This window comes from Dendrobates tinctorius, unplaced genomic scaffold, assembly GCF_039654945.1.
Source record: "Dendrobates tinctorius isolate UK_male_01 unplaced genomic scaffold, ASM3965494v1 ptg000099l, whole genome shotgun sequence".
In the NCBI taxonomy this organism is placed as follows: domain Eukaryota; kingdom Metazoa; phylum Chordata; class Amphibia; order Anura; family Dendrobatidae; genus Dendrobates; species Dendrobates tinctorius.
In genome coordinates this window covers 2634248-2659278 of record NW_027361767.1, presented here as the reverse complement: position 1 = coordinate 2659278, position 25031 = coordinate 2634248, and the positions used below count along the sequence as shown (strand labels likewise).

Here is a 25031-nt window from a genome sequence, read left to right as displayed (position 1 = left end):
TACTACAAGACTCGTTAAAGGGTTGATTGTGACTTGTAGGATCGCTACTACCAATAGGTGGCGCTGTAGAGTAAAAGTCCTCTTTCTTTCTGAAGAGGCAATTTGCATATTATTTTCCCAGAGGAGCATTGCACGGCGAATAAGTCTCCTTACCTTGACAAGCCACAGCTGGCATGTCACTCTCCGCAAGGAGAAACGTTACTTCTTAGACCCTAGTCCAGAGCCTCTCACCTTGCCAAATCAGATCTCATACTTTGCACTGACGAGAGCCAACAGCTCGAAACACCGTGTCTGCAAATTGAGATTCTGATTTGGCTTGTATCCTAAGTCATACTACAAGACTCGTTAAAGGGTTGATTGTGACTTGTAGGATCGCTACTACCAATAGGTGGCGCTGTAGAGTAAAAGTCCTCTTTCTTTCTGAAGAGGCAATTTGCATATTATTTTCCCAGAGGAGCATTGCACGGCGAATAAGTCTCCTTACCTTGACAAGCCACAGCTGGCATGTCACTCTCCGCAAGGAGAAACGTTACTTCTTAGACCCTAGTCCAGAGCCTCTCACCTTGCCAAATCAGATCTCATACTTTGCACTGACGAGAGCCAACAGCTCGAAACACCGTGTCTGCAAATTGAGATTCTGATTTGGCTTGTATCCTAAGTCATACTACAAGACTCGTTAAAGGGTTGATTGTGACTTGTAGGATCGCTACTACCAATAGGTGGCGCTGTAGAGTAAAAGTCCTCTTTCTTTCTGAAGAGGCAATTTGCATATTATTTTCCCAGAGGAGCATTGCACGGCGAATAAGTCTCCTTACCTTGACAAGCCACAGCTGGCATGTCACTCTCCGCAAGGAGAAACGTTACTTCTTAGACCCTAGTCCAGAGCCTCTCACCTTGCCAAATCAGATCTCATACTTTGCACTGACGAGAGCCAACAGCTCGAAACACCGTGTCTGCAAATTGAGATTCTGATTTGGCTTGTATCCTAAGTCATACTACAAGACTCGTTAAAGGGTTGATTGTGACTTGTAGGATCGCTACTACCAATAGGTGGCGCTGTAGAGTAAAAGTCCTCTTTCTTTCTGAAGAGGCAATTTGCATATTATTTTCCCAGAGGAGCATTGCACGGCGAATAAGTCTCCTTACCTTGACAAGCCACAGCTGGCATGTCACTCTCCGCAAGGAGAAACGTTACTTCTTAGACCCTAGTCCAGAGCCTCTCACCTTGCCAAATCAGATCTCATACTTTGCACTGACGAGAGCCAACAGCTCGAAACACCGTGTCTGCAAATTGAGATTCTGATTTGGCTTGTATCCTAAGTCATACTACAAGACTCGTTAAAGGGTTGATTGTGACTTGTAGGATCGCTACTACCAATAGGTGGCGCTGTAGAGTAAAAGTCCTCTTTCTTTCTGAAGAGGCAATTTGCATATTATTTTCCCAGAGGAGCATTGCACGGCGAATAAGTCTCCTTACCTTGACAAGCCACAGCTGGCATGTCACTCTCCGCAAGGAGAAACGTTACTTCTTAGACCCTAGTCCAGAGCCTCTCACCTTGCCAAATCAGATCTCATACTTTGCACTGACGAGAGCCAACAGCTCGAAACACCGTGTCTGCAAATTGAGATTCTGATTTGGCTTGTATCCTAAGTCATACTACAAGACTCGTTAAAGGGTTGATTGTGACTTGTAGGATCGCTACTACCAATAGGTGGCGCTGTAGAGTAAAAGTCCTCTTTCTTTCTGAAGAGGCAATTTGCATATTATTTTCCCAGAGGAGCATTGCACGGCGAATAAGTCTCCTTACCTTGACAAGCCACAGCTGGCATGTCACTCTCCGCAAGGAGAAACGTTACTTCTTAGACCCTAGTCCAGAGCCTCTCACCTTGCCAAATCAGATCTCATACTTTGCACTGACGAGAGCCAACAGCTCGAAACACCGTGTCTGCAAATTGAGATTCTGATTTGGCTTGTATCCTAAGTCATACTACAAGACTCGTTAAAGGGTTGATTGTGACTTGTAGGATCGCTACTACCAATAGGTGGCGCTGTAGAGTAAAAGTCCTCTTTCTTTCTGAAGAGGCAATTTGCATATTATTTTCCCAGAGGAGCATTGCACGGCGAATAAGTCTCCTTACCTTGACAAGCCACAGCTGGCATGTCACTCTCCGCAAGGAGAAACGTTACTTCTTAGACCCTAGTCCAGAGCCTCTCACCTTGCCAAATCAGATCTCATACTTTGCACTGACGAGAGCCAACAGCTCGAAACACCGTGTCTGCAAATTGAGATTCTGATTTGGCTTGTATCCTAAGTCATACTACAAGACTCGTTAAAGGGTTGATGGTGACTTGTAGGATCGCTACTACCAATAGGTGGCGCTGTAGAGTAAAAGTCCTCTTTCTTTCTGAAGAGGCAATTTGCATATTATTTTCCCAGAGGAGCATTGCACGGCGAATAAGTCTCCTTACCTTGACAAGCCACAGCTGGCATGTCACTCTCCGCAAGGAGAAACGTTACTTCTTAGACCCTAGTCCAGAGCCTCTCACCTTGCCAAATCAGATCTCATACTTTGCACTGACGAGAGCCAACAGCTCGAAACACCGTGTCTGCAAATTGAGATTCTGATTTGGCTTGTATCCTAAGTCATACTACAAGACTCGTTAAAGGGTTGATTGTGACTTGTAGGATCGCTACTACCAATAGGTGGCGCTGTAGAGTAAAAGTCCTCTTTCTTTCTGAAGAGGCAATTTGCATATTATTTTCCCAGAGGAGCATTGCACGGCGAATAAGTCTCCTTACCTTGACAAGCCACAGCTGGCATGTCACTCTCCGCAAGGAGAAACGTTACTTCTTAGACCCTAGTCCAGAGCCTCTCACCTTGCCAAATCAGATCTCATACTTTGCACTGACGAGAGCCAACAGCTCGAAACACCGTGTCTGCAAATTGAGATTCTGATTTGGCTTGTATCCTAAGTCATACTACAAGACTCGTTAAAGGGTTGATTGTGACTTGTAGGATCGCTACTACCAATAGGTGGCGCTGTAGAGTAAAAGTCCTCTTTCTTTCTGAAGAGGCAATTTGCATATTATTTTCCCAGAGGAGCATTGCACGGCGAATAAGTCTCCTTACCTTGACAAGCCACAGCTGGCATGTCACTCTCCGCAAGGAGAAACGTTACTTCTTAGACCCGATGTCATTGGAATCACTGAAACTTGGTGGGACAATACACATGATTGGAATACAAGACTAGAAGGATACAACTTATTTGCAAGAAACAGACTTGATAAACGAGGAGGGGGTGTCGCATTGTATGTTCAAAACGCGTATATCTGCACAGAGATTGAAGCTTCAGAGACTGGGAGTTCTGTGGAAACTGTTTGGGTAAGAATACAAGGACAGAACAATGGAAAGGACACCATTGTAGGCATTTACTACAGGCCGCCTGTGCAAGCTGAAGATATGGATGAACTCTTTATGCATCAAATGGCCAAGTTCTCCAAAAAATATGACATAGTTGTCATGGGAGATTTCAACTATCCAGACATTTGTTGGGAATCTCTCTCAGGCAAAACTAACAGGTCAAGGAAATTCTTATCCTCTCTTGCTGACAACTTTATCTTCCAAAAGGTAAGGGAGAAAACAAGGGGAACTGCTACCTTGGATCTAATCCTTATAAACAGGGAGGAAATGGTTGAGGAGGTAAAAGTGGCTGGGACCCTAGGAGGTAGCGACCATGCTATTTTAGAATTTTGGATAACTAGAGGCGGAAGACCTGTGAAGACTCAGACGTCAAGGTTAGATTTCAGAAAGGCAGATTTTAAGGGATTCAGAAAGAGAATTGGAGGGATCCAATGGCTGGATATCCTTAAAGACAAAAATGTCCAGGAAGGATGGGAAATCTTGAAAAATGAAATTCTCAAAGCACAGTTGTTAACAATTCCGAAAAGAGGGAAGAATAGGAAGCATTTAAGGAAATCAGGATGGATGAACACAGAACTTAAGCACATGCTAAAAAGGAAGAAAAAAATGTTTATAAAATGGAAAGAGGGAGGCATATCTAAAGAAGAATATAATGCTGTCTGCAGAACCTGCAGGGCACAAATCAGATTATCTAAAGCTGAAAATGAATTGAGGCTTGCAAGAGATGTCAAAAGCAATAATAAAGGATTTTGGGGATATGTCAAAAGTAAAAGAAAAGTCAAAGATGCTATAGGATTTTTACAGGATGAAAATGATGAAATGGTAAGACAGGATGTTGAGAAGGCTCAACTTTTAAATTCCTATTTTGCATCTGTTTTCTCTCAGAAAGGAAATGAAACATCAACTGTTATTCACTGTCCTATTATGGGAATAGAAGAATCCAGGATATCTATAAACAGAAAGATAGTGAGGAAACACTTAGCTAACCTAAATGAATTCAAGTCTCCAGGTCCAGATGAATTACACCCCAGAGTACTGAAGGAGATAGCAGAAGAAATTTTTGAACCCCTCTCTATAATCTTTGAAAATTCTTGGAGAACAGGAGAAGTGCCAGAAGACTGGAGAATAGCAAATGTTGTTCCTATCTTCAAAAAGGGGAAGAAGGTGGACCCAGGTAACTATAGGCCGGTGAGTCTGACTTCTATACCAGGAAAGATCTTTGAACAAATTATTAAACAACATGTATGTCAGTACCTGGATAAGAATGAAGTGATTAAACAGAGTCAGCATGGGTTTGTAACTAATAAGTCATGTCAGACTAACTTAATTTCCTTCTATGACGGTATCACTGATTGGGTGGATCAAGGAAATGCTGTAGATATAGTATATCTTGACTTCAGCAAAGCATTTGACAAAGTCTCTCATACAATCCTTATTGAAAAAATGACTAAGTATGGAATGGACAAGGCAACTGTTAGGTGGATTCATAACTGGCTTAGTGATCGGACCCAAAGAGTGGTCGTAAATGGCTGCACATCCAGTTGGAAGAATGTCTCAAGTGGGGTACCACAGGGCTCTGTCCTGGGCCCTGTATTGTTCAACATCTTTATCAACGATTTAGATGAAGGAATTGAGGGTAAACTGATTAAATTTGCTGATGACACAAAGCTAGGAGGGATAGCTAATACTAGAGAAGAGAGAGAGAGGATTCAAAAAGATTTAAATAAACTGGAGAAGTGGGCAGAAACTAACAGAATGGTTTTTAACAGGGAGAAATGCAAAGTACTACATCTGGGCAATAAAATTGGAAAAAGCATATATAGAATGGGAGGAATAGGGCTAAGCAACAGCACATGTGAAAAAGACTTGGGTATGCTAATAGATCACAGACTGAATATGAGTCAACAGTGTGATGCAGCAGCAAAAAAGGCAAATGCAATTCTAGGATGTATTAACAGAAGCATACAGTCTAGATCACGTGAAGTCATTATTTCCCTCTATTCCTCTTTGGTCAGACCTCATCTGGAATATTGTGTCCAGTTTTGGGCACCACATTTTAAAAAAGACATCAACAAACTGGAGCAAGTTCAGAAAAGAGCGACCAGAATGGTGACCGGTCTGCAAACCCTGTCTTATGAGGAAAGGTTGCAGGATTTGGGAATGTTTAGTTTGCAAAAGAGAAGACTGAGAGGAGACTTAATAGCTGTCTACAAATATCTAAAGGGCTGTCACATTGTAGAAGGATCAACTTTATTCTCATTTGCACAAGGAAAGACTAGAAGCAATGGGATGAAACTGAATGGGAGGAGACACAGATTAGATATTAGAAAAAACTTTTTGACAGTTAGAGTGATCAATGAGTGGAACAGGCTGCCACGAGAAGTGGTGAGTTCTCCTTCAATGGAAGTCTTCAAACAGAGGCTGGACAGACATCTGACTGGGATGATTTAGCGAATCCTGCTTTGAGCAGGGGGTTGGACCAGATGGCCCAGGAGGTCCCTTCCAACTCTTCGATTCTATGATTCTATGATTCTAAGACTACACCATGACAGGTATACACAGCACAGGTACAGTTCACACATCTGCTCCCCACACCACTACTACAGTGCTTTAAGTGGGTATTGGATGCTTGTCACCATGATGGAGCAGTACATCATACTGTATTCTACTGCAGCAGATGAACACTATTACTTTGGGGTAATTGGATGGTCACAGTGGAGATAAGGAGCCGGATACAGACTCGGGATTGCAGGGTCTGGCCATTGTCTAGTACTGTCAGGACACAGGGACCGTGGAGCCAGCAGACAGCTGGTCAGGGACAGGAAGGGCCAGCCCTGCAGGGAGAGAGGGCTGTGGGAGGAGGTGAGAGCCTGTGCTAGGAGAGTAGGAGGGAGAATGCAGAGGAAGGAGACACACCTCAGTTGGGAGAGATAGAGCCACCTGCAAACAGACAGATCCGGGAGGGAGGGCAGCAGCCAGGAGACAGCAGCAGACAGCTCAGGGGGGACAGAGAAAGTGACATCTAGACAGGGGCAAGAGAGCGGTGTCCTAGACAGAGCACACAGCCTGCTGGACAGTGACAGGGAGCCCACTGCCAGAGGAAAGAGTGACCCAGAAGAGGCTGAGCCGGCTGGAGAAGGTAATGTACAGCTGGCAGTGTGTGTACTGGGGCAGGCTGTGTACTGGGGCAGGCTGTGTACTGCTGGCAGTGTGTGTACTGGGGCAGGCTGTGTACTGGGGCAGGCTGTGTACTGGGGCAGGCTGTGTACTGCTGGCAGTGTGTGTACTGGGGCAGGCTGTGTACAGCTGGCAGTGTGTGTACTGGGGCAGGCTGTGTACAGCTGGCAGTGTGTGTACTGGGGCAGGCTGTGTACAGCTGGCAGTGTGTGTACTGGGGCAGGCTGTGTACTGCTGGCAGTGTGTGTACTGGGGCAGGCTGTGTACTGCTGGCAGTGTGTGTACTGGGGTAGGCTGTGTACTGCTGGCAGTGTGTGTACTGGGGCAGGCTGTGTACTGCTGGCAGTGTGTGTACTGGGGCAGGCTGTGTACTGCTGGCAGTGTGTGTACTGGGGCAGGCTGTGTACTGCTGGCAGTGTGTGTACTGGGGCAGGCTGTGTACTGCTGGCAGTGTGTGTACTGGGGCAGGCTGTGTACTGCTGGCAGTGTGTGTACTGGGGCAGGCTGTGTACAGCTGGCAGTGTGTGTACTGGGGCAGGCTGTGTACTGCTGGCAGTGTGTGTACTGGGGCAGGCTGTGTACTGCTGGCAGTGTGTGTACTGGGGCAGGCTGTGTACAGCTGGCAGTGTGTGTACTGGGGCAGGCTGTGTACAGCTGGCAGTGTGTGTACTGGGGCAGGCTGTGTACTGCTGGCAGTGTGTGTACTGGGGCAGGCTGTGTACTGCTGGCAGTGTGTGTACTGGGGCAGGCTGTGTACTGCTGGCAGTGTGTGTACTGGGGCAGGCTGTGTACTGCTGGCAGTGTGTGTACTGGGGCAGGCTGTGTACTGCTGGCAGTGTGTGTACTGGGGCAGGCTGTGTACAGCTGGCAGTGTGTGTACTGGGGCAGGCTGTGTACAGCTGGCAGTGTGTGTACTGGGGCAGGCTGTGTACAGCTGGCAGTGTGTGTACTGGGGCAGGGTGTGTACTGCTGGCAGTGTGTGTACTGGGGCAGGCTGTGTACAGCTGGCAGTGTGTGTACTGGGGCAGGCTGTGTACTGCTGGCAGTGTGTGTACTGGGGCAGGCTGTGTACTGCTGGCAGTGTGTGTACTGGGGCAGGCTGTGTACAGCTGGCAGTGTGTGTACTGGGGCAGGCTGTGTACTGCTGGCAGTGTGTGTACTGGGGCAGGCTGTGTACAGCTGGCAGTGTGTGTACTGGGGCAGGCTGTGTACTGCTGGCAGTGTGTGTACTGGGGTAGGCTGTGTACTGCTGGCAGTGTGTGTACTGGGGCAGGCTGTGTACAGCTGGCAGTGTGTGTACTGGGGCAGGCTGTGTACTGCTGGCAGTGTGTGTACTGGGGCAGGCTGTGTACAGCTGGCAGTGTGTGTACTGGGGCAGGCTGTGTACAGCTGGCAGTGTGTGTACTGGGGCAGGCTGTGTACTGCTGGCAGTGTGTGTACTGGGGTAGGCTGTGTACTGCTGGCAGTGTGTGTACTGGGGCAGGCTGTGTACTGCTGGCAGGCTGTGTACTGCTGGCAGTGTGTGTACTGGGGCAGGCTGTGTACAGCTGGCAGTGTGTGTACTGGGGCAGGCTGTGTACTGCTGGCAGTGTGTGTACTGGGGTAGGCTGTGTACTGCTGGCAGTGTGTATACTGGGGCAGGCTGTGTACTGCTGGCAGGCTGTGTACTGCTGGCAGTGTGTGTACTGGGGTAGGCTGTGTACTGCTGGCAGTGTGTGTACTGGGGCAGGCTGTGTACTGGGGCAGGCTGTGTACTGCTGGCAGTGTGTGTACTGCTGGCAGTGTGTGTACTGCTGGCAGTGTGTGTACTGCTGGCAGTGTACTGGGGCAGGCTGTGTACTGCTGGCAGTGTGTGTACTGGGGTAGGCTGTGTACTGCTGGCAGTGTGTGTACTGGGGCAGGCTGTGTACTGCTGGCAGTGTGTGTACTGGGGCAGGCTGTGTACTGCTGGCAGTGTGTATACTTGGGGCAGGCTGTGTACTGCTGGCAGTGTGTGTACTGGGGCAGGCTGTGTACTGCTGGCAGTGTGTATACTTGGGGCAGGCTGTGTACTGCTGGCAGTGTGTGTACTGGGGCAGGCTGTGTACTGCTGGCAGTGTGTGTACTGGGGCAGGCTGTGTACTGCTGGCAGTGTGTATACTTGGGGCAGGCTGTCACAGCAGCTGCTGGGTGCCCATCCTGGGACACGTCTCCTTACATGTGGGTGTGTATGTGCCATGTGTGTCCCTTCCATGTACCCCTATGTACTGCTAGCTATAGGCACTATATACTCGGTGTGCTGCGTGCATGGTGGGCTAGGTCTTCGCAGGGTGGTGTCCTAGTTATTCACTAGGAGTAGCCCCTGGATTGCTGGATATAATGGATGGAAGGCCCATAGTGATCGCACAGATGGGGCAGGGTGTTGTCAGCCACCAGCAAAGTATATAGCATTTCCCTGCTGGGCCGTGACATCGTATATAATAATACACAATTTATATGGCACTTTATAATTGGGCTAGCGCTATAATCAGGGCATGCAGTAATTATAATCCTGGCACTGGGATATTTTCGGGGTGTAAATCCCATTGACGCTGCTGGGGTGGGGGTGGGGTGGGGTGGAGCATTAATGGCTTTTCCCATTAGTGCAGCATTATGAGCAGCAGCGGCAGCAGAGTGGGGGGTGATTGAGAGAGGCGACTGTACGACGGGGGGGGCCCTATTCAATGTATGCGGTACCTCTGAATGACTGTACCAAGGCTAAGGTGCACGCTTTTGTCTTTTATCAGCCTCTGTAAGCGCGGCGGAGATCCCAGCTCCTGGGTTTTATTTGCTTTGGGGTGTAGACTGTGTAACACCCAGGTTGGCTGGACACAATGCTTCCCTCTGGCTGCTCAGAATCACTTTCCATTAGAAGACGAATTCCACGTACGACGTTAATTGCATAAGACAGTAATGACTTAATGGCTCCTCCAGGTCAATACATCTGCCGCCTCCCCTGCCTATGGACAGTCCCCTGATGCCCATGTCTCCTGCTTATGGGCAGTCCCCCCTCTCTTAAGTCCAGGTGGGTTCCTTGTTTTTTCGCGGAAGAACTTCCCTCAACGTTTGGACTATCAACCCCTGGATCATTAAATGGAACTAAAAGTAAAAAAAAGCTCCAGGCTTTGGTGGACCAGCCCCAGAAGGAGGCCTCCTCTTGGTGGTCGGTTACCTCTTGTTCCTCTTCTCGTTGTATGTCAGTGGTGCTGAAAGTTGTAGTATACTTATGTCCATATGGTCCTCATCTATGCGTAGTATACAGTCCTGAGGGGATTGTGATCTGGTACGATATTTGTGGAGATGTGTTTGCGGGAGATCAAGACTGATTTAGTCACTTGGGAATAGTCAAACTTGTCCCACAGATGTGACCTGTAACTTCTCCAGATGGCACCATGGCTGGCTGCTTTTGAGATCAGATCTTCAGACCTTGGCCGCCAGTTCCTGTCCTTGTTCTGGCACCATGGCTGGCTGCTTGTGAGATCAGCTCTTCAGACCTTGGCCATCAGTTCCTGTCCTTTTTTGGCACCATGGCTGGCTGCTTGTGAGATCAGATCTTCAGACCTTGGCCACCAGTTCCTGTCCTTTTTTTTGGCACCATGGCTGGCTGCTTGTGAGATCAGATCTTCAGACCTTGGCCACCAGTTCCTTCCCTTGTTTTGGCACCATGGCTGACTGCTTGTGATAGCAGATCTTCAGACCTTGGCCACCAGTTCCCGTCCTTGTTCTGGCACCGTGGCTGGCTGCTTGTGAGATCAGATCTTCAGACCTTGGCCACCAGTTCCTGTCCTTTTTTGGCACCATGGCTGGCTGCTTGTGAGAGCAGATCTTCAGACCTTGGCCACCAGTTCCTGTCCTTGTTCTGTCACCATGGCTGGCTGCTTGTGAGATCAGATCTTCAGACCTTGGCCACCAGTTCCCGTCCTTGTATTGGCACCATGGCTGGCTGCTTGTGAGAGCAGATTTTCAGACCTTGGCCACTAGTTCCTGTCCTTGTTCTGTCACCATGGCTGGCTGCTTGTGAGATCAGATCTTCAGACCTTGGCCACCAGTTCCTGTCCTTGTTCTGGCACCATGGCTGGCTGCTTGTGAGAGCAGATCTTCAGACCTTGGCCACCAGTTCCTGTCCTTGTTCTGGCACCATTGCTGGCTGCTTGTGAGAGCAGATCTTCAGACCTTGGCCACCAGTTCCTGTCCTTGTTTTGGCGCTATGGCTTGCTGCTTGTGAGATCAGATCTTCAGACCTTGGCCACCAGTTCCTGTCCTTGTTCTGTTACACACAGGACCAGGTAATGATCCAACCCCAATAGTTTTAGGGAAATTGTTCTTAGTATTAAACTTGTAGAAAACTGTTATCTGATGGGGTTGGGGAGTGAGTAATGTTATCTCTCCTAGGTTGTCCCAGCTGGATGAGAAACAGCTACCAGAGATGTCCGGCTTGAACGTGCTCCCCTCTCCTCAATGATAACACAGGTGTATGGACACTATTATGCAGGGTGCGGGATGATTATTGCACTGTAGATTATTGGATAGTAGATGGCTTGTGATGTCTATAGAGATATTGAAGGTGGATCAGGACAGGCAGGATTATTGCCTATCTTGGTGATTGATGACTTTTTCTATCCTCTAGTGACCCCCCCCCCTGGCATTACACCAGACTCACTTTTTCTTTATTTGCTTTTCAGTTACAGATAATTAATACTACGTACAGAATAGCCAGACCTTTCAATGGATTACTTCTGACACAACATTTATTTAAAGCCCCCGACCTGCAAATGTGTCTGTAGCTACAGTGCAATAATTCAATTCTGACTTCCAGCAGCCACCAGGAGGGGGAGCTCACTGGGTCTCGATTTATAGTACTGTCTATCTCAGTAAGTATTGAGCTCCCCCTAGTGGTGGTTAAGGAAAACTAAGTTCTGAGTTCCAATAAATATAAAACTTTAGAATCTAGGTAGAACTAGGCTTGTAGCTTTAACGGGGTAACGGATGTGTGTAAGGAATTCTCCTTGAAGGGTAGAAGCAACAAAATCCATGTGTCACATAAATTTACTGTATCTACTGTAACTTTAGTATTGGCAATGCCTAGTAAATGTAAAGTTACATCTGGACAGCTGATCAGTTGTGTATCTGATGGTCAAGTTGTGAAAGTATATTTTCCTATTTTATCTTGTGCTTCCTGCTTATATAAGCAGAGACTATGAGCTGAATGCCCCCACTGAATGCACGTATATGCATTGCTCCCATATAAGAGCAGCCCCATGTAAGCCGGCAGCCCCGCCGTCACTACATATGAATGATTGCAGTAGAATTCTTGCATGGAGAGTCATTTCAGAACATCTCAGGTATTTAGGTATTTCTGTAATTCTGTGCCTTGTTTGGTGGCACGTCTATAATCGCAACAGGGTTGTAGTTTAGTGGAACTTCAAGAAAGGAGAGTAAATTGTGACTTAGCTTTGGAGCCCGGACTCATCGCTTGCAGGGGCAGAGCTGGTGGACCGGACTCGTGCCTCATGGTAGCAAACAGCTCAGGAACATTATATGGAGAACGGTATCGGGGCACTTACACCTATAGGAGCTTCTCTGACCTCCCTTCTTACATACATCCATAGACATTGATATGGAGTCGGCCCTCGGCTCCTGCTATTCTGGGAAGGATTTCTAAAAAATAATGTTTGGAGGCATCTGTGGAATTTTGGAGCATTTGTGAGGTCAGACCCTGATGTTAGGGGAGGCCGGGCTCACAGTCTCCGGTGTAGTCGTTAGATGGGGCTGAGGTCTTTGCGGTCGATCATGTCCCCACCATGTCTGTATTGACCTTGTGCACTGGGCACAGTCATGGGGGGTCTTCCCCAAACTGTTCCAACAAAGGTGGAGGCTACAACGGTCCACAATGTCTTGTACTGAAGAATTAAGATTTCCCTTTACTGGAATTAAGGGCCCAATGCCGACCCCCGATAACATTCCTATAGTATTATCCTTCCCCACCATCTGTACAGCGGGCACAATGCAGTCAGGGGGGGTAACATTCTCTTGGTGTCACCAAACGCAGACTCCTCCATCAGACGCAGATAGAGAAGTGCGATCCATCACTGCACTGAACATGTGGTGGAGGCTTTACACCACTCCATCCGACGCTCAGCATTGTGCTTGGTGATGTAAGGCTGCATTCACTTCTTAGTAATATCACTCACAGGTGATGTAGGAAGATTTAGGAGGAGGAAATATCATCAACAGACTTGTTACCCTGGTGGCCCCGAGTATCACAGGACCGCGCTGGTATCATTGAGCTCTGCACCACCGGCCGTTCTGTCACATGTTAATAAAGGCAGATGATATGGCATGGGGGGGGGGCGCAGAGGTTACATACTGTGGGTGAGAGGCCGGATATTATACATGGGAGGGGGGGTTGAGGGGTCGGATGTTATACATCGGGGGCGAGGAGCGGGGCGAGAGGCCGGATGTTTTACATTAGGGGGGAGGGGGAGGATGTTATACATCGGTGGGCCAGAGGTTATATACTAGGGGCGAGAGGCCAGATGTTTTACATTGGTGGGGAGGGGTCGGATGTTATACATCGGGGGCCCAGAGGTTATATACTAGGTGGTGAGGGGTTGGATGTTATACACCAGGGGTTGGGGGCCTGATGTTTGCCTCCCTCCATAATTTTGTTAGAGAGGGACTGCATATTTGTACGTGGCCCTCCTCATAGGTGAGTAACAATGGTAGTCCCCATGGAGCGATCTCTGCTGATAAACCTTATGACATGAGGGGATAAAGGGGATGGGGGAACTACAATACCCAGAGAGATCAGCAAATTTAGGATGATTTAGTCTAGAATTAAGACGACTGGGGGCGATCTAATAACCATGTATAAGTATATAAGGGGACAATACAAATATCTCTCCGAGGATCTGTTTATACCAAGGAAGGTGACGGTCACATGGGGGCATTCTCTGCGTCTGGAGGAGAGAAGGTTTTTTTCCACCAACATAGAAGAGGATTCTTTACTGTTAGGGCAGTGAGAATCTGGAATTCCCTGCCTGAGGAGGTGGGGATGGCGAACTCAGTCGAGGGGTTCAAGAGAGGCCCGGAAGTCTACCTGGAGCGTAACAATGTTGTATCTTACAGTTATTAGGTTCTTTAGAAGGACGTAGATCTTCGGATTTCTTCTGATGGAATATAGGCTGAGCTGGATGGACACAGGGCTTTTCCAGCCTTGCTGACTGTTACTATGAGACTGGCCTGTCCTAGAGATGCCTTTTGAGACTCTTCTTTAAAGTGAAGGAGCCGACACATCATCATCATAGAGCGGACTTTGCATTGATAACCTACAGAAATCTCCGATAACACAATAATTCTTCTCGTACCACAGATGGCATCTGCCAATGACACCCGCCAACCTCAGAAAGACGCTGCGGACCAGAATTTTGATTACATGTTTAAGCTCCTGATCATCGGGAACAGCAGCGTGGGGAAAACCTCCTTCCTGTTCCGCTATGCCGACGACTCCTTCACCTCCGCCTTCGTCAGCACCGTGGGGATAGACTTTAAGGTGAAGACCGTGTACAGGAATGAGAAGAGGGTAAAGCTGCAAATCTGGGTAAGAGATGCCAAAATATTCTCTGTGACGAGTGAATGGGCCGCAGCCTTCAGCAGCAACGTTACATGATAGTAAGCAAACACTGTGTATCTAACGGAAGGGACCACAAATGTATAATAAGGGGTGTGTGCAGGGTCTCATCCTAACGTCACTGAGCCGCGGAAAGATAATCCCTCCTTTACACAAAATGCTACAAATTACATATCAAAGTATTGTTCATAAAACATAACTGTGATTGTACATCACATTACTGCTCCTGTACTAATCCTGTATTATACTCCAGAGCTGCACTCACTATTCTGCTGTAACTCAGGATCAGTATTGTATTTACAGTGACTGCACCAGCAGAATAGTGAGTGCAGCTCTGGGGTATAATACAGGATGTAACTCAGGATCAGTACTGTAATGTATGTACACAGTGACTGCACCAGCAGAATAGTGAGTGCAGCTCTGGGGTATAATACAGGTTGTAACTCAGGATCAGTAATGTAATGTATGTACACAGTGACTGCACCAGCAGAATAGTGAGTGCAGCTCTGGGGTATAATACAGGATGTAACTCAGGATCAGTAATGTAATGTATGTACACAGTGACTGCACCAGCAGAATAGTGAGTGCAGCTCTGGGGTATAATACAGGATGTAACTCAGGATCAGTAATGTATGTACACAGTGACTGCACCAGCAGAATAGTGAGTGCAGCTCTGGGGTATAATACAGGATGTAACTCAGGATCAGTAATGTAATGTATGTACACAGTGACTGCACCAGCAGAATAGTGAGTGTAGCTCTGGGGTATAATACAGGATGTAACTCAGGATCAGTAATGTATGTACACAGTGACTGCACCAGCAGAATAGTGAGTGCAGCTCTGGAGTATATTACTGCATGTAACTCAGGATCAGTAATATATGTACACAGTGACTGCACCAGCAGAATAGTGAGTGCAGCTCTGGAGTATAATACAGGATGTAACTCAGGATCAGTAATGTATGTACACAGTGACTGCACCAGCAGAATAGTGAGTGCAGCTCTGGAGTATAATACAGGATGTAACTCAGGATCAGTAATGTAATATATGTACACAGTGACTGCACCAGCAGAATAGTGAGTGCAGCTCTGGAGTATATTACTGCATGTAACTCAGTGTCAATACAGGAAAAATATTATGTATGTATCAAATGACTTCACATTTATGTAGGTAAATTCTATGTGTAATGTGGTGACCATATTGAAGAGTGGCATGTTTGCATGTGTAGGTATAAACACACCGGCTTCTTGAAGCTCATAAGTTGTAACATCAGGGGCTTGTCTTTATATAAGATCTGTTGTCTTTATATAAGATCTGTTGTCTCTATATAAGATCTGTTATAAGATTTAGGATTGGTAAAGGCAATTGACCATATATAGAGAAAGTCTTCCGCTCTCACCAGCTCTGGTTGTGCCTCCGTCTGAGCAGCTGATGTGAGCGGCCGCCTGACTGTCCCCTGACAGTGACAGACAGATCAGACATGATGAATTTGCCGAGTGCATGACTGTGAGTGTTTCCCTGGGGTTAGATGTGATTATGGCAGCGCCTTCCCCTGGTGACAGTCTCCGCACACTCCGCTGACAGCCTTTGTGTTACATATACAGGACACAGCCGGACAGGAGCGATACCGCACTATCACCACCGCCTACTACAGAGGAGCCATGGGATTCCTGCTCATGTACGACATCTCAAACATGGACTCATTCAATGCCGTGCAGGACTGGTGAGCAGATAACCCCAATACAGGAAAAGAGAAATAAATCAAGGGATTGATGGGAGGACAAGGTTTCTCAAGCCTATCCTGTATTGTACTCCAGAGCTGTATTCACAATTCAGCTGATTGTAATTGGAAGTCTTCAGCAACCTTGAGTTGAGTTCCTATAATACTGCGGAAAGTGTTACTGAACTTAATACAGACACGGAACTAGGAAGATTTGAGTTCTGCAGAAGTGTGAATGCAGCTCTGAAGTATAATACAGTGTCTAATACAAGATAAATAAAGTAATCCATCTGCCTAGACTATGGAAAGATCGGTAAGAGATCTATTGTATGCCTTTTGTATCACTGGTGCCCGGGTGTAGGGCCTGAGGGCCATCCAAGGATGAACGATATGGGCTTGGGGGTGAACTTGCTGTTTAAGAAGTCAGAATGACTATAGGAGTGAGCGTAGAGTGAAGCGCTGGCTCCACGATGAGAGCAAACAGCCTGAGGAGGAGGAGGACAGCGCCACGGGGATCTCACAATTACCTGGGATGTGGAGAGAATGTCACTGTGGACACAGTAAGAGTCGGGAATATCAGCTACTTGTCGTGGCTGTAGGTCTGCCACCGCTCGGGGCAGGGACAAGTGGACGGACGGCGCGTCATCAGGTTCTCCCTCAGTAAAGATCACTCCGGTATCCTGTTCATAAATACCAAGATCTCCTCATATCTAAGACAAAACTCCTCCTGAGCGTATGGGGTCTGACGGGTGGTCTGTGCTCGGCGCCTCCTCTGTCCCTGCAGTCACCGACCCTCCAGCTGTGATCGACATGGCGTCCTCACACCTATCTCATGGTGAATGACATGAAATTAAGCTTAAAAAATAGACTGAATTAATGTTTAGTGTTCCCTCCATAAGATGGTACCAAAGAAAAGTATGCGCCATTCCACAAAAAGATAAAGCCGAGCTCCCCATAAAACAAATCCTAAAAATTCAATGTTCTTTTTCCATCCACACTCTATAAAAAAAGTTAAAAGAGAAGATATTAAAAACATAAAAACAACCCAACTTTAAAAAAAATAACAAAAAACCTCATCCAGAAGAAAAATAAAAAACTGCATGGCCTTCATAATTCTATATATATAAAACTGAGTGTATGTGTGTGTCAGCCAGTATCAGTATCACACAGGATAGGATTAGATACACGGCCCAGTATCACACAGGATAGGATTAGATACGCAGACAGTATCACAGGATATGATTAGATACACAGCTCAGCAGACTGTATCACCCAGGACAGGATTAGATACACGGCTATGCAGACAGTATCACACAGGATAGGATTAGATACACGGCTCAGCAGTCAGTATCACACAGGATAGGATTCGATACACGGCTCAGCAGACAGTATCACACAGGATAGGATTAGATACACGGCTCAGCAGACTGTATCACACAGGATAGGATTAGATGCACAGCTAGGCAGACTGTATCACACAGGATAGGATTAGATACACGGCTTAGTAGACAGTATCACACAGGATAGGATTCGATACACGGCTTAGTAGACAGTATCACACAGGATAGGATTAGATACACAGCTCAGCAGTCAGTATCACACAGGATAGGATTAGATACATGGCTCAGCAGACAGTATCACACAGGATAGGGTTAGATACACGGCTTAGTAGACAGTATCACACAGGATAGGATTAGATACACGGCTTAGTAGACAGTATCACACAGGATAGGATTAGATACACAGCTCAGCAGTCAGTATCACACAGGATAGGATTAGATACATGGCTCAGCAGACTATCACACAGGATAGGCTTAGATACACGGCTCAGCAGACTGTATCACACAGGATAGGATTAGATGCACAGCTAGGCAGACTGTATCACACAGGATAGGATTAGATACACGGCTTAGTAGACAGTATCACACAGGATAGGATTCGATACACGGCTCAGCAGTCAGTATCACACAGGATAGGATTCGATACACGGCTCAGCAGACAGTATCACACAGGATAGGATTAGATACACGGCTCAGCGGACTGTATCACACAGGATAGGATTAGATGCACAGCTAGGCAGACTGTATCACACAGGATAGGATTAGATACACGGCTTAGTAGACAGTATCACACAGGATAGGATTCGATACACGGCTCAGCAGACAGTATCACACAGGATAGGATTAGATACACGGCTCAGCAGACAGTATCACACAGGATAGGATTAGATACACGGCTCAGCAGACAGTATCACACAGGATAGGATTAGATACACGGCTCAGCAGACAGTATCACACAGGATAGTATTAGATACACGGCTTAGTAGACAGTATCACACAGGATAGGATTAGATACACGGCTCAGCAGTCAGTATCATCCAGGATAGGATTAGATGCACAGCTCGGCAGACTGTATCACACAGGATAGGATTAGATACACAGCTCAGCAGTCAGTATCACACAGGATAGGATTAGATACATGGCTCAGCAGACTATCACACAGGATAGGCTTAGATACACGGCTCAGCAGACTGTATCACACAGGATAGGATTAGATGCACAGTTCGGTAGACTGTATCACACAGGATAGGATTAGATACACGGCTTAGTAGACAGTATCACACAGGATAGGATTAGATACACGGCTCAGCAGTCAGTATCACACAGGATAGGATTCCATACACGGCTCAGCAGACAGTATCACACAGGATAGGATTAGATGCACAGCTCGGCAGACTGTATCACACAGGATAGGATTAGATGCACAGCTCGGCAGACTGTATCACACAGGATAGGATTAGATACACAGCTCAGCAGTCAGTATCACACAGGATAGGATTAGATACACGGCTCAGCAGTCAGTATCACACAGGATAGGATTAGATACACGGCTTAGTAGACAGTATCACACAGGATAGGATAAGATACACAGCTCAGCAACAGGATCTGCCAAAGGAGAGGACATTTTCCTTCCAAGAATTCCACTCATTCCATCTGATTTTAAACGCCTCCAGTTTCCAGTTGAACTGCTATTTGCAATGTCCATTAACAATGCTCAGGGACAGTCCTTGAAAGTAGTAGGGATCGATTTGCAATCTCCATGCTTTTCTCATGGTCAACTTTATGTGGCCTGTTCAAGAGTTGGAATTGCCAAAAATCTGTTCATCTTTGCACTAAAAGGAAAAAACAAAAATGTTGTTTATCAAAAGGCTCTTGAATGAGTTGAAAATAAAATACTATCAATACTTGGGTAATAGTTCAGTTAATCTGTGTTGCAAATCTGTAGTGTTGAATATATGATGTGAAATGTTTTTATGTGCAATATAATCATTATAATTTGTTATAACTAACCACAGTTAGTCACTATGCCCGGGCAACGCCGGGCTCTTCAGCTGGTATGGAGATAAAAAACAACAACAACTAGCCATTACTTGAAATAGTCATTAAGATACAATGAACCCTATACAGATGTCCGTCAGCTTTTCTCCCCTTTATCCCTACAGGGCAACCCAAATCAAGACGTACTCGTGGGACAACGCGCAGGTATTACTGGTAGGAAACAAGTGCGACCTGGAAGATGATCGGGTCATCCCTGCAGAAGACGGACGGAGACTGGCTGAAGAACTAGGTGAGGCTGATTTGGCCTAACTCCTTCCCAACTGGGCGATTATTTTTTTTTTTTTCCATTTTTGCGCTTTAGTTTTTTCCTCTCCTCATTTCAGGAGCCATGACATTTTTTATTCTTCCATCCACATACACATATGGGGCTTGTTTTTTTTTGCGCTGAGTCGATGTTTTTATTGACATCTCTTTGGGGTAGATACGATGTTTTGATTGCCCGTTATTAAATTTTTTTTGTGTTGTTGCATCGGCTGAAAAAGCGCAATTCTGGTGTTTTGATTTTTCTTCTCTCGTTACTGATTGTTCCAATTTATTTTATACTTTAATAGATCTGACTTTTATGAATGCAGCGATACCAAATATGTGTATTCTTTAATGGAGTGTGATTTTTTATTTTTTTTTTATTTTTTTTTTTTTACTTTTCACTGGATTTAATAGTCCCCTTTGGGGACTTGAAGCTGCGATCGTCTGATTGCTTGTGCTATACATAGCAGAGCAGCAGCACTGCTATGTAGAGCAAAAATCACGATTTCCTATGAACACCAGCTACAGGTTGGCTTTTACAGGAGGATCGTAATGACAGACACAGAAGTCTTCAGCATCACGTGCAATCACGTCATGGGTGTGCCGATGGATGCATCGAATGATGTGCCCAATGTCGATGAATGTTAAATGCCGCTGTCAGAGATTGACAGTGGCACTTAACAGGTTAAAAGCCGTGGGTGGATCTGTTAGAGGCAGATGATGGCTGAATATCACAGCCATCATCTGCCAGGAAAGATAGGGGTTCAGCATGCAAGCCCACATCAAAGTCAGGAAGCCGGCATACGACTTACCAGTACGTCATATGTTTGTAAGGGATTAAAGGGTGTGCTAATCCTTTCAGGAGCAAACTCTCCCGTGCTTCCCGATTTCCTGCTTACTGGGGGGCACTGCGTACTACCAGATAGAACTGTGTGCTCTCTCATGCTGCCAACTGTGCAGCTTTGTCTCTGCAGCATCGGAAAAGGGCAGGGACGCCGAGGCTGGGTCCGACCTAGCGATCTGGCCGGCTGCAGAGCAGCTCTCACAAGCTATGTAGCTAAGCGCTTACAAGCGCCATCCTTGATACCTTTCGAAGGTGGCCGGTAACCTAGGCAATAAGCTTTAAATTTTAAAATTAAAAATATCCTAATTTTTCAGAAGAAATAGAACTTTCAGTATGTACTAAATTGCAAAGTTTCTTTGCTTTTACAAACACTGCCTTTTTTAAATGAAAATGAGCTGCGGTAGTGATGTCATGAGTACGGCACATATCAGTCACCACTGGAGCCAAACACTGAGCTCGGCGGCTCTGCTGGTGTAAACGGCTCGAGCCACTGAGCGCAATGGGGATATGCTCTGTAGTCATGATGTCACCGCTGCTGCCAATACACAGAGACCGGAGTAGTGGTTGAGAGCTGGCGCTGGACCGGTGGAGGGCGAGTACTGTCTGTGTTTGTTAGTTTACAAGTATGCCATTGTTTGAAAACCCCATTAAAAGTTATGTCCAGTACTTTTATGTTGATAGCCTATCCTTAGGATAGGTCGTCAATACCAGATCATGGGGGTATGACACCCGGCACCCCCCACGGATCAGCTGTTGCCGGTCCTGGGGTGCTAAACATTCACCCTTTTTCGAATGAATAGGTGTTGATCTGCAGTCCTCCGCTATGGCCACTTTACAGTTGACTGAACTGTATTATTGAGCTCTGAAACTGCTCAAATGTGGCCAGACTTGGGATTCCGAACCGATCACATCTGGCCAGCATCAGGACTCAGAACTGATCACATCCGGCCAGCATCAGCACTCAGGACTGATCACATCTGGCCAGCATCGGTACTCAGGACTGATCACATCTAGCCAGCATCGGCACTCAGGACTGATCACATCTGGTCAGCATTGGTACTGCTCATATCTGGCTAGCATCGGCACTCAGGACTGATCACATCTGGCCAGCATGGACACTCAGGACTGATCACATCTGGCCAGCATGGACACTCAGGACTGATCACATCTGGCCAGCATAGATACTCAGAACTGATCACATCTGGCCAGCATGGACACTCAGAACTGATCACATCTGGGCAGCATGGATACTCAGAACTGATCACATCTGGCCAGCATGGACACTCAGAACTGATCACATCTGGCCAGCATCGTCACTCAGGACTGATCACATCTGGCCAGCATCGTCACTCAGGACTGATCACATCTGGCCAGCATCGTCACTCAGGACTGATCACATCTGGCCAGCATCGTCACTCAGGACTGATCACATCTGGCCAGCATCGTCACTCAGGACTGATCACATCTGGCCAGCATCGTCACTCAGGACTGATCACATCTGGCCAGCATCGTCACTCAGGACTGATCACATCTGGCCAGCATCGTCACTCAGGACTGATCACATCTGGCCAGCATCGTCACTCAGGACTGATCACATCTGGCCAGCATTGGCACTCAGGACTGATCACATCCGGCCAACATCGGTTCTCAGGACTCATCACATCTGGTCAGCATCGGTACTGATCCTATCTGGCTAGCATCGGCACTCAGGAATGATCACATCTGGCCAGCATCGGCCCTCAGGAGTCAGGACTGATCGCATCGGTACTGATCACATCTGGCCAGCATCGGCACTCAGGACTGATCACATCTGGCCAGCATTGGCACTCAGGACTGATCACATCTGGGCAGCATTGGCACTCAGGACTGATCACATCCAGCCAATATCGGTTCTCAGGACTGATCACATCCAGCCAGAATCGGCACTCGGGACTGATCACATCTGGCCAGCATTGGCACTCAGGACTGATCGCATCGGTACTGATCACATCTGGCCAGCATCGGTTCTCAGGACTGATCACATCTGGCCAGCATCGGCACTCAGGACTGATCACATCTGCCCGCATCGGCACTCAGGACTGATCACATCTGGCCAGCATCGCCACTCAGGACTGATCACATCTGCCCGCATCGCCACTCGGGACTGATCACATCTGGCCAGCATCGCCACTCAGGACTGATCACATCCAGCCAACATCGGTTCTCAGGACTGATCACATCCACCCAGAATCGGCACTCAGGACTGATCGCTTCAGCATTCAGGACTGATCACTTCTGGCCAGCATCGGCACTCACGACCTGATCACATCCGGCCAGCATCATCACTCAGGACCTGATCACATCTGGCCAGCAACGGTACTCAGGACTGATCGCATCGGCAGTAGGACTAATCACTTCTGGACAGCATTGGTATTCAGGACTGATGACATCCGGCCAGCATCAGGTGTTGGGACTGATCACATCTGTCCTAATCAGGGCTGATCACATCTGGCCAGCATTGGCACTCAGGACTAATCATATCTGGCAAACATCGAGACTCAGGACTAATCATATCTGGCAAACATTGGGACTCTGGACTAATCATATCTGGCAAACATCGGGACTCTGGATTTACCACATCCGGTTGGAAAAAAAGTATCACACCCCCACTGATCTGATATTTATGACCAATGCTAAGAATAGACCGTCAATATAAAAGTACTGGACAACCCATATAATGGTTAAAATTGCAGTGTTTATATAAACAAGAATGTGAGCAATTTTCTTCTTATTAAAAATCCTCTCTTCCCGAATAACGGAGACATTGTTCATTCTTTAGTTTACGGCCCCTTGCCTTTGGCAAAATGTTATTGAAAATCCTTTTTTAAATGGATCAGTTGAAACAAAAAAATGCATTTATAGCATGATGGAAAAAAAAACTATTTCCCAATGCTGTGCTGCTCCTGGTGTCTACACTGCTCACGGCCAAGGTCGGCCCAAGGTCACTACTGACGTGTGTTTCCCCTTCTCTTTAAGGATTTGAGTTTTTTGAAGCAAGCGCGAAAGAGAACATCAACGTGAAGCAAGTGTTTGAGCGTTTGGTGGATGTCATCTGTGAGAAGATGAACGAAAGCCTGGAGAATGGACCGGTACCATCAAGTGGAACCGCTCAACTCAACGACGCTGCCCCCAAGGAGCAGAATAATTGTTCTTGTTAATCCGGTCACAGAAAATTACACAAAAATCCCAATTAGGTCGGAGAGATGTCTCTTATTACATGCAAAGCTCAGCGAGATGCAAAATGTCACTGCCCTCATGGGGCGGACACCTCCTGGCTGTATGAGGTCCACAGGGAAGGGGGTGACTGCTGCCATCGCACTCCCGGCTGAGCGGCGACTCCTCCAGCGAGAGACATTGTTACATAAGAGTCCCCAAGCTAATCCATTGTTACAGAAATGTATCCGGCATCCCCCAAATATTGGGAGCCAAGCTCGCGATCTATGCGGCCATCATGCACCGCCTGTGGTGTGATGGCCTCTCCGCAGGGGCTTCCTCTGTGTCTCCTTGCCATTAAGTGCCAAAGATGAATCCAATGTGCCCCTAAGACGAATAATTCCACATTACGAGGGATCGGAAAAGTTTTGCTCTGCATGTTTTGTTTTTAATGCTCCGCATGAACCTTCTGGAGGGGGACATAGAAATGTTACTGTGTATGGGCCGGACCCTTCGTGATGGACGGAGGGTGGGATTGCTCCGCGCTCTCTGAAGGGCAGATTCGTACACATATATATTCGGGTGTCACAAATGAAGCTGTTAGCACCTCAGATGTTCCCTCTCGCGTGGGTGTACGATCATTATTCCTCATGTTTACATTTGTAATAAAAGGAATTCTCCTTTTATTGAATCTATGAAATCTAACTGAGTGTAACCTGCGTATAAGGAGGAGGAGAGGTCTGTGTGACCTGATGTCTGTATATTAGGAGGAGGAGAGGTCTGTGTGTCCTGGTATCTGTATATTAGGAGGAGGAGAGGTCTGTGTGTCCTGGTATCTGTATACTAGGAGGAGGAGAGGTCTGTGTGTCCTGATGTCTGTGTATGAGGAGGAGGAGAGGTCTGTGTGTCCTGGTATCTGTATATTAGGAGGAGGAGAGGTCTGTGTGTCCTGATGTCTGTATATTAGGAGGAGGAGAGGTCTGTGTGTCCTGGTATCTGTATATTAGGAGGAGGAGAGGTCTGTGTGTCCTGATGTCTGTATATTAGCAGGAGGAGAGGTCTGTGTGACCTGATGTCTGTGTATTAGGAGGAGGAGAGGTCTGTGTGACCTGGTATCTGTATACTAGGAGGAGGAGAGGTCTGTGTGTCCTGATGTCTGTATATTAGGAGGAGGAGAGGTCTGTGTGTCCTGGTATCTGTATATTAGGAGGAGGAGAGGTCTGTGTGTCCTGATGTCTGTGTATTAGGAGGAGGAGAGGTCTGTGTGTCCTGATGTCTGTGTATGAGGAGGAGGAGAGGTCTGTGTGTCCTGATGTCTGTGTATGAGGAGGAGGAGAGGTCTGTGTGACCTGATGTCTGTGTATTAGGAGGAGGAGAGGTCTG

The 25031-nt window shown here is 47.0% G+C and overlaps 1 protein-coding gene across 1 annotated transcript; it reads left to right on the top strand.

Moving 5' to 3' along the window:
• The first annotated feature begins 6219 nt into the window (after positions 1 to 6219).
• RAB3D (RAB3D, member RAS oncogene family) lies at positions 6220 to 24339 on the top strand. The gene is made up of 5 exons (XM_073587435.1): positions 6220 to 6562; positions 13991 to 14218; positions 15853 to 15971; positions 19471 to 19595; positions 23472 to 24339. Exons 2-5 carry the CDS (start codon positions 13991 to 13993, stop codon positions 23651 to 23653), a joined length of 654 nt encoding a protein of 217 aa, XP_073443536.1. The 5' UTR covers positions 6220 to 6562; the 3' UTR covers positions 23654 to 24339.
• Positions 24340 to 25031: the final 692 nt, after the last annotated feature.

Bases quoted from the DNA above. Each gene is read 5' to 3' on its own strand.
- RAB3D (XM_073587435.1), top strand. From the start codon at position 13,991: ATGGCATCTGCCAATGACACCCGCCAACCTCAGAAAGACGCTGCGGAC. The intron at 14,219-15,852 runs GTAAGAGATGCC...TTACATATACAG, and splicing joins GGGTAAAGCTGCAAATCTGG to GACACAGCCGGACAGGAGCG. The intron at 15,972-19,470 runs GTGAGCAGATAA...TTATCCCTACAG, and splicing joins TTCAATGCCGTGCAGGACTG to GGCAACCCAAATCAAGACGT.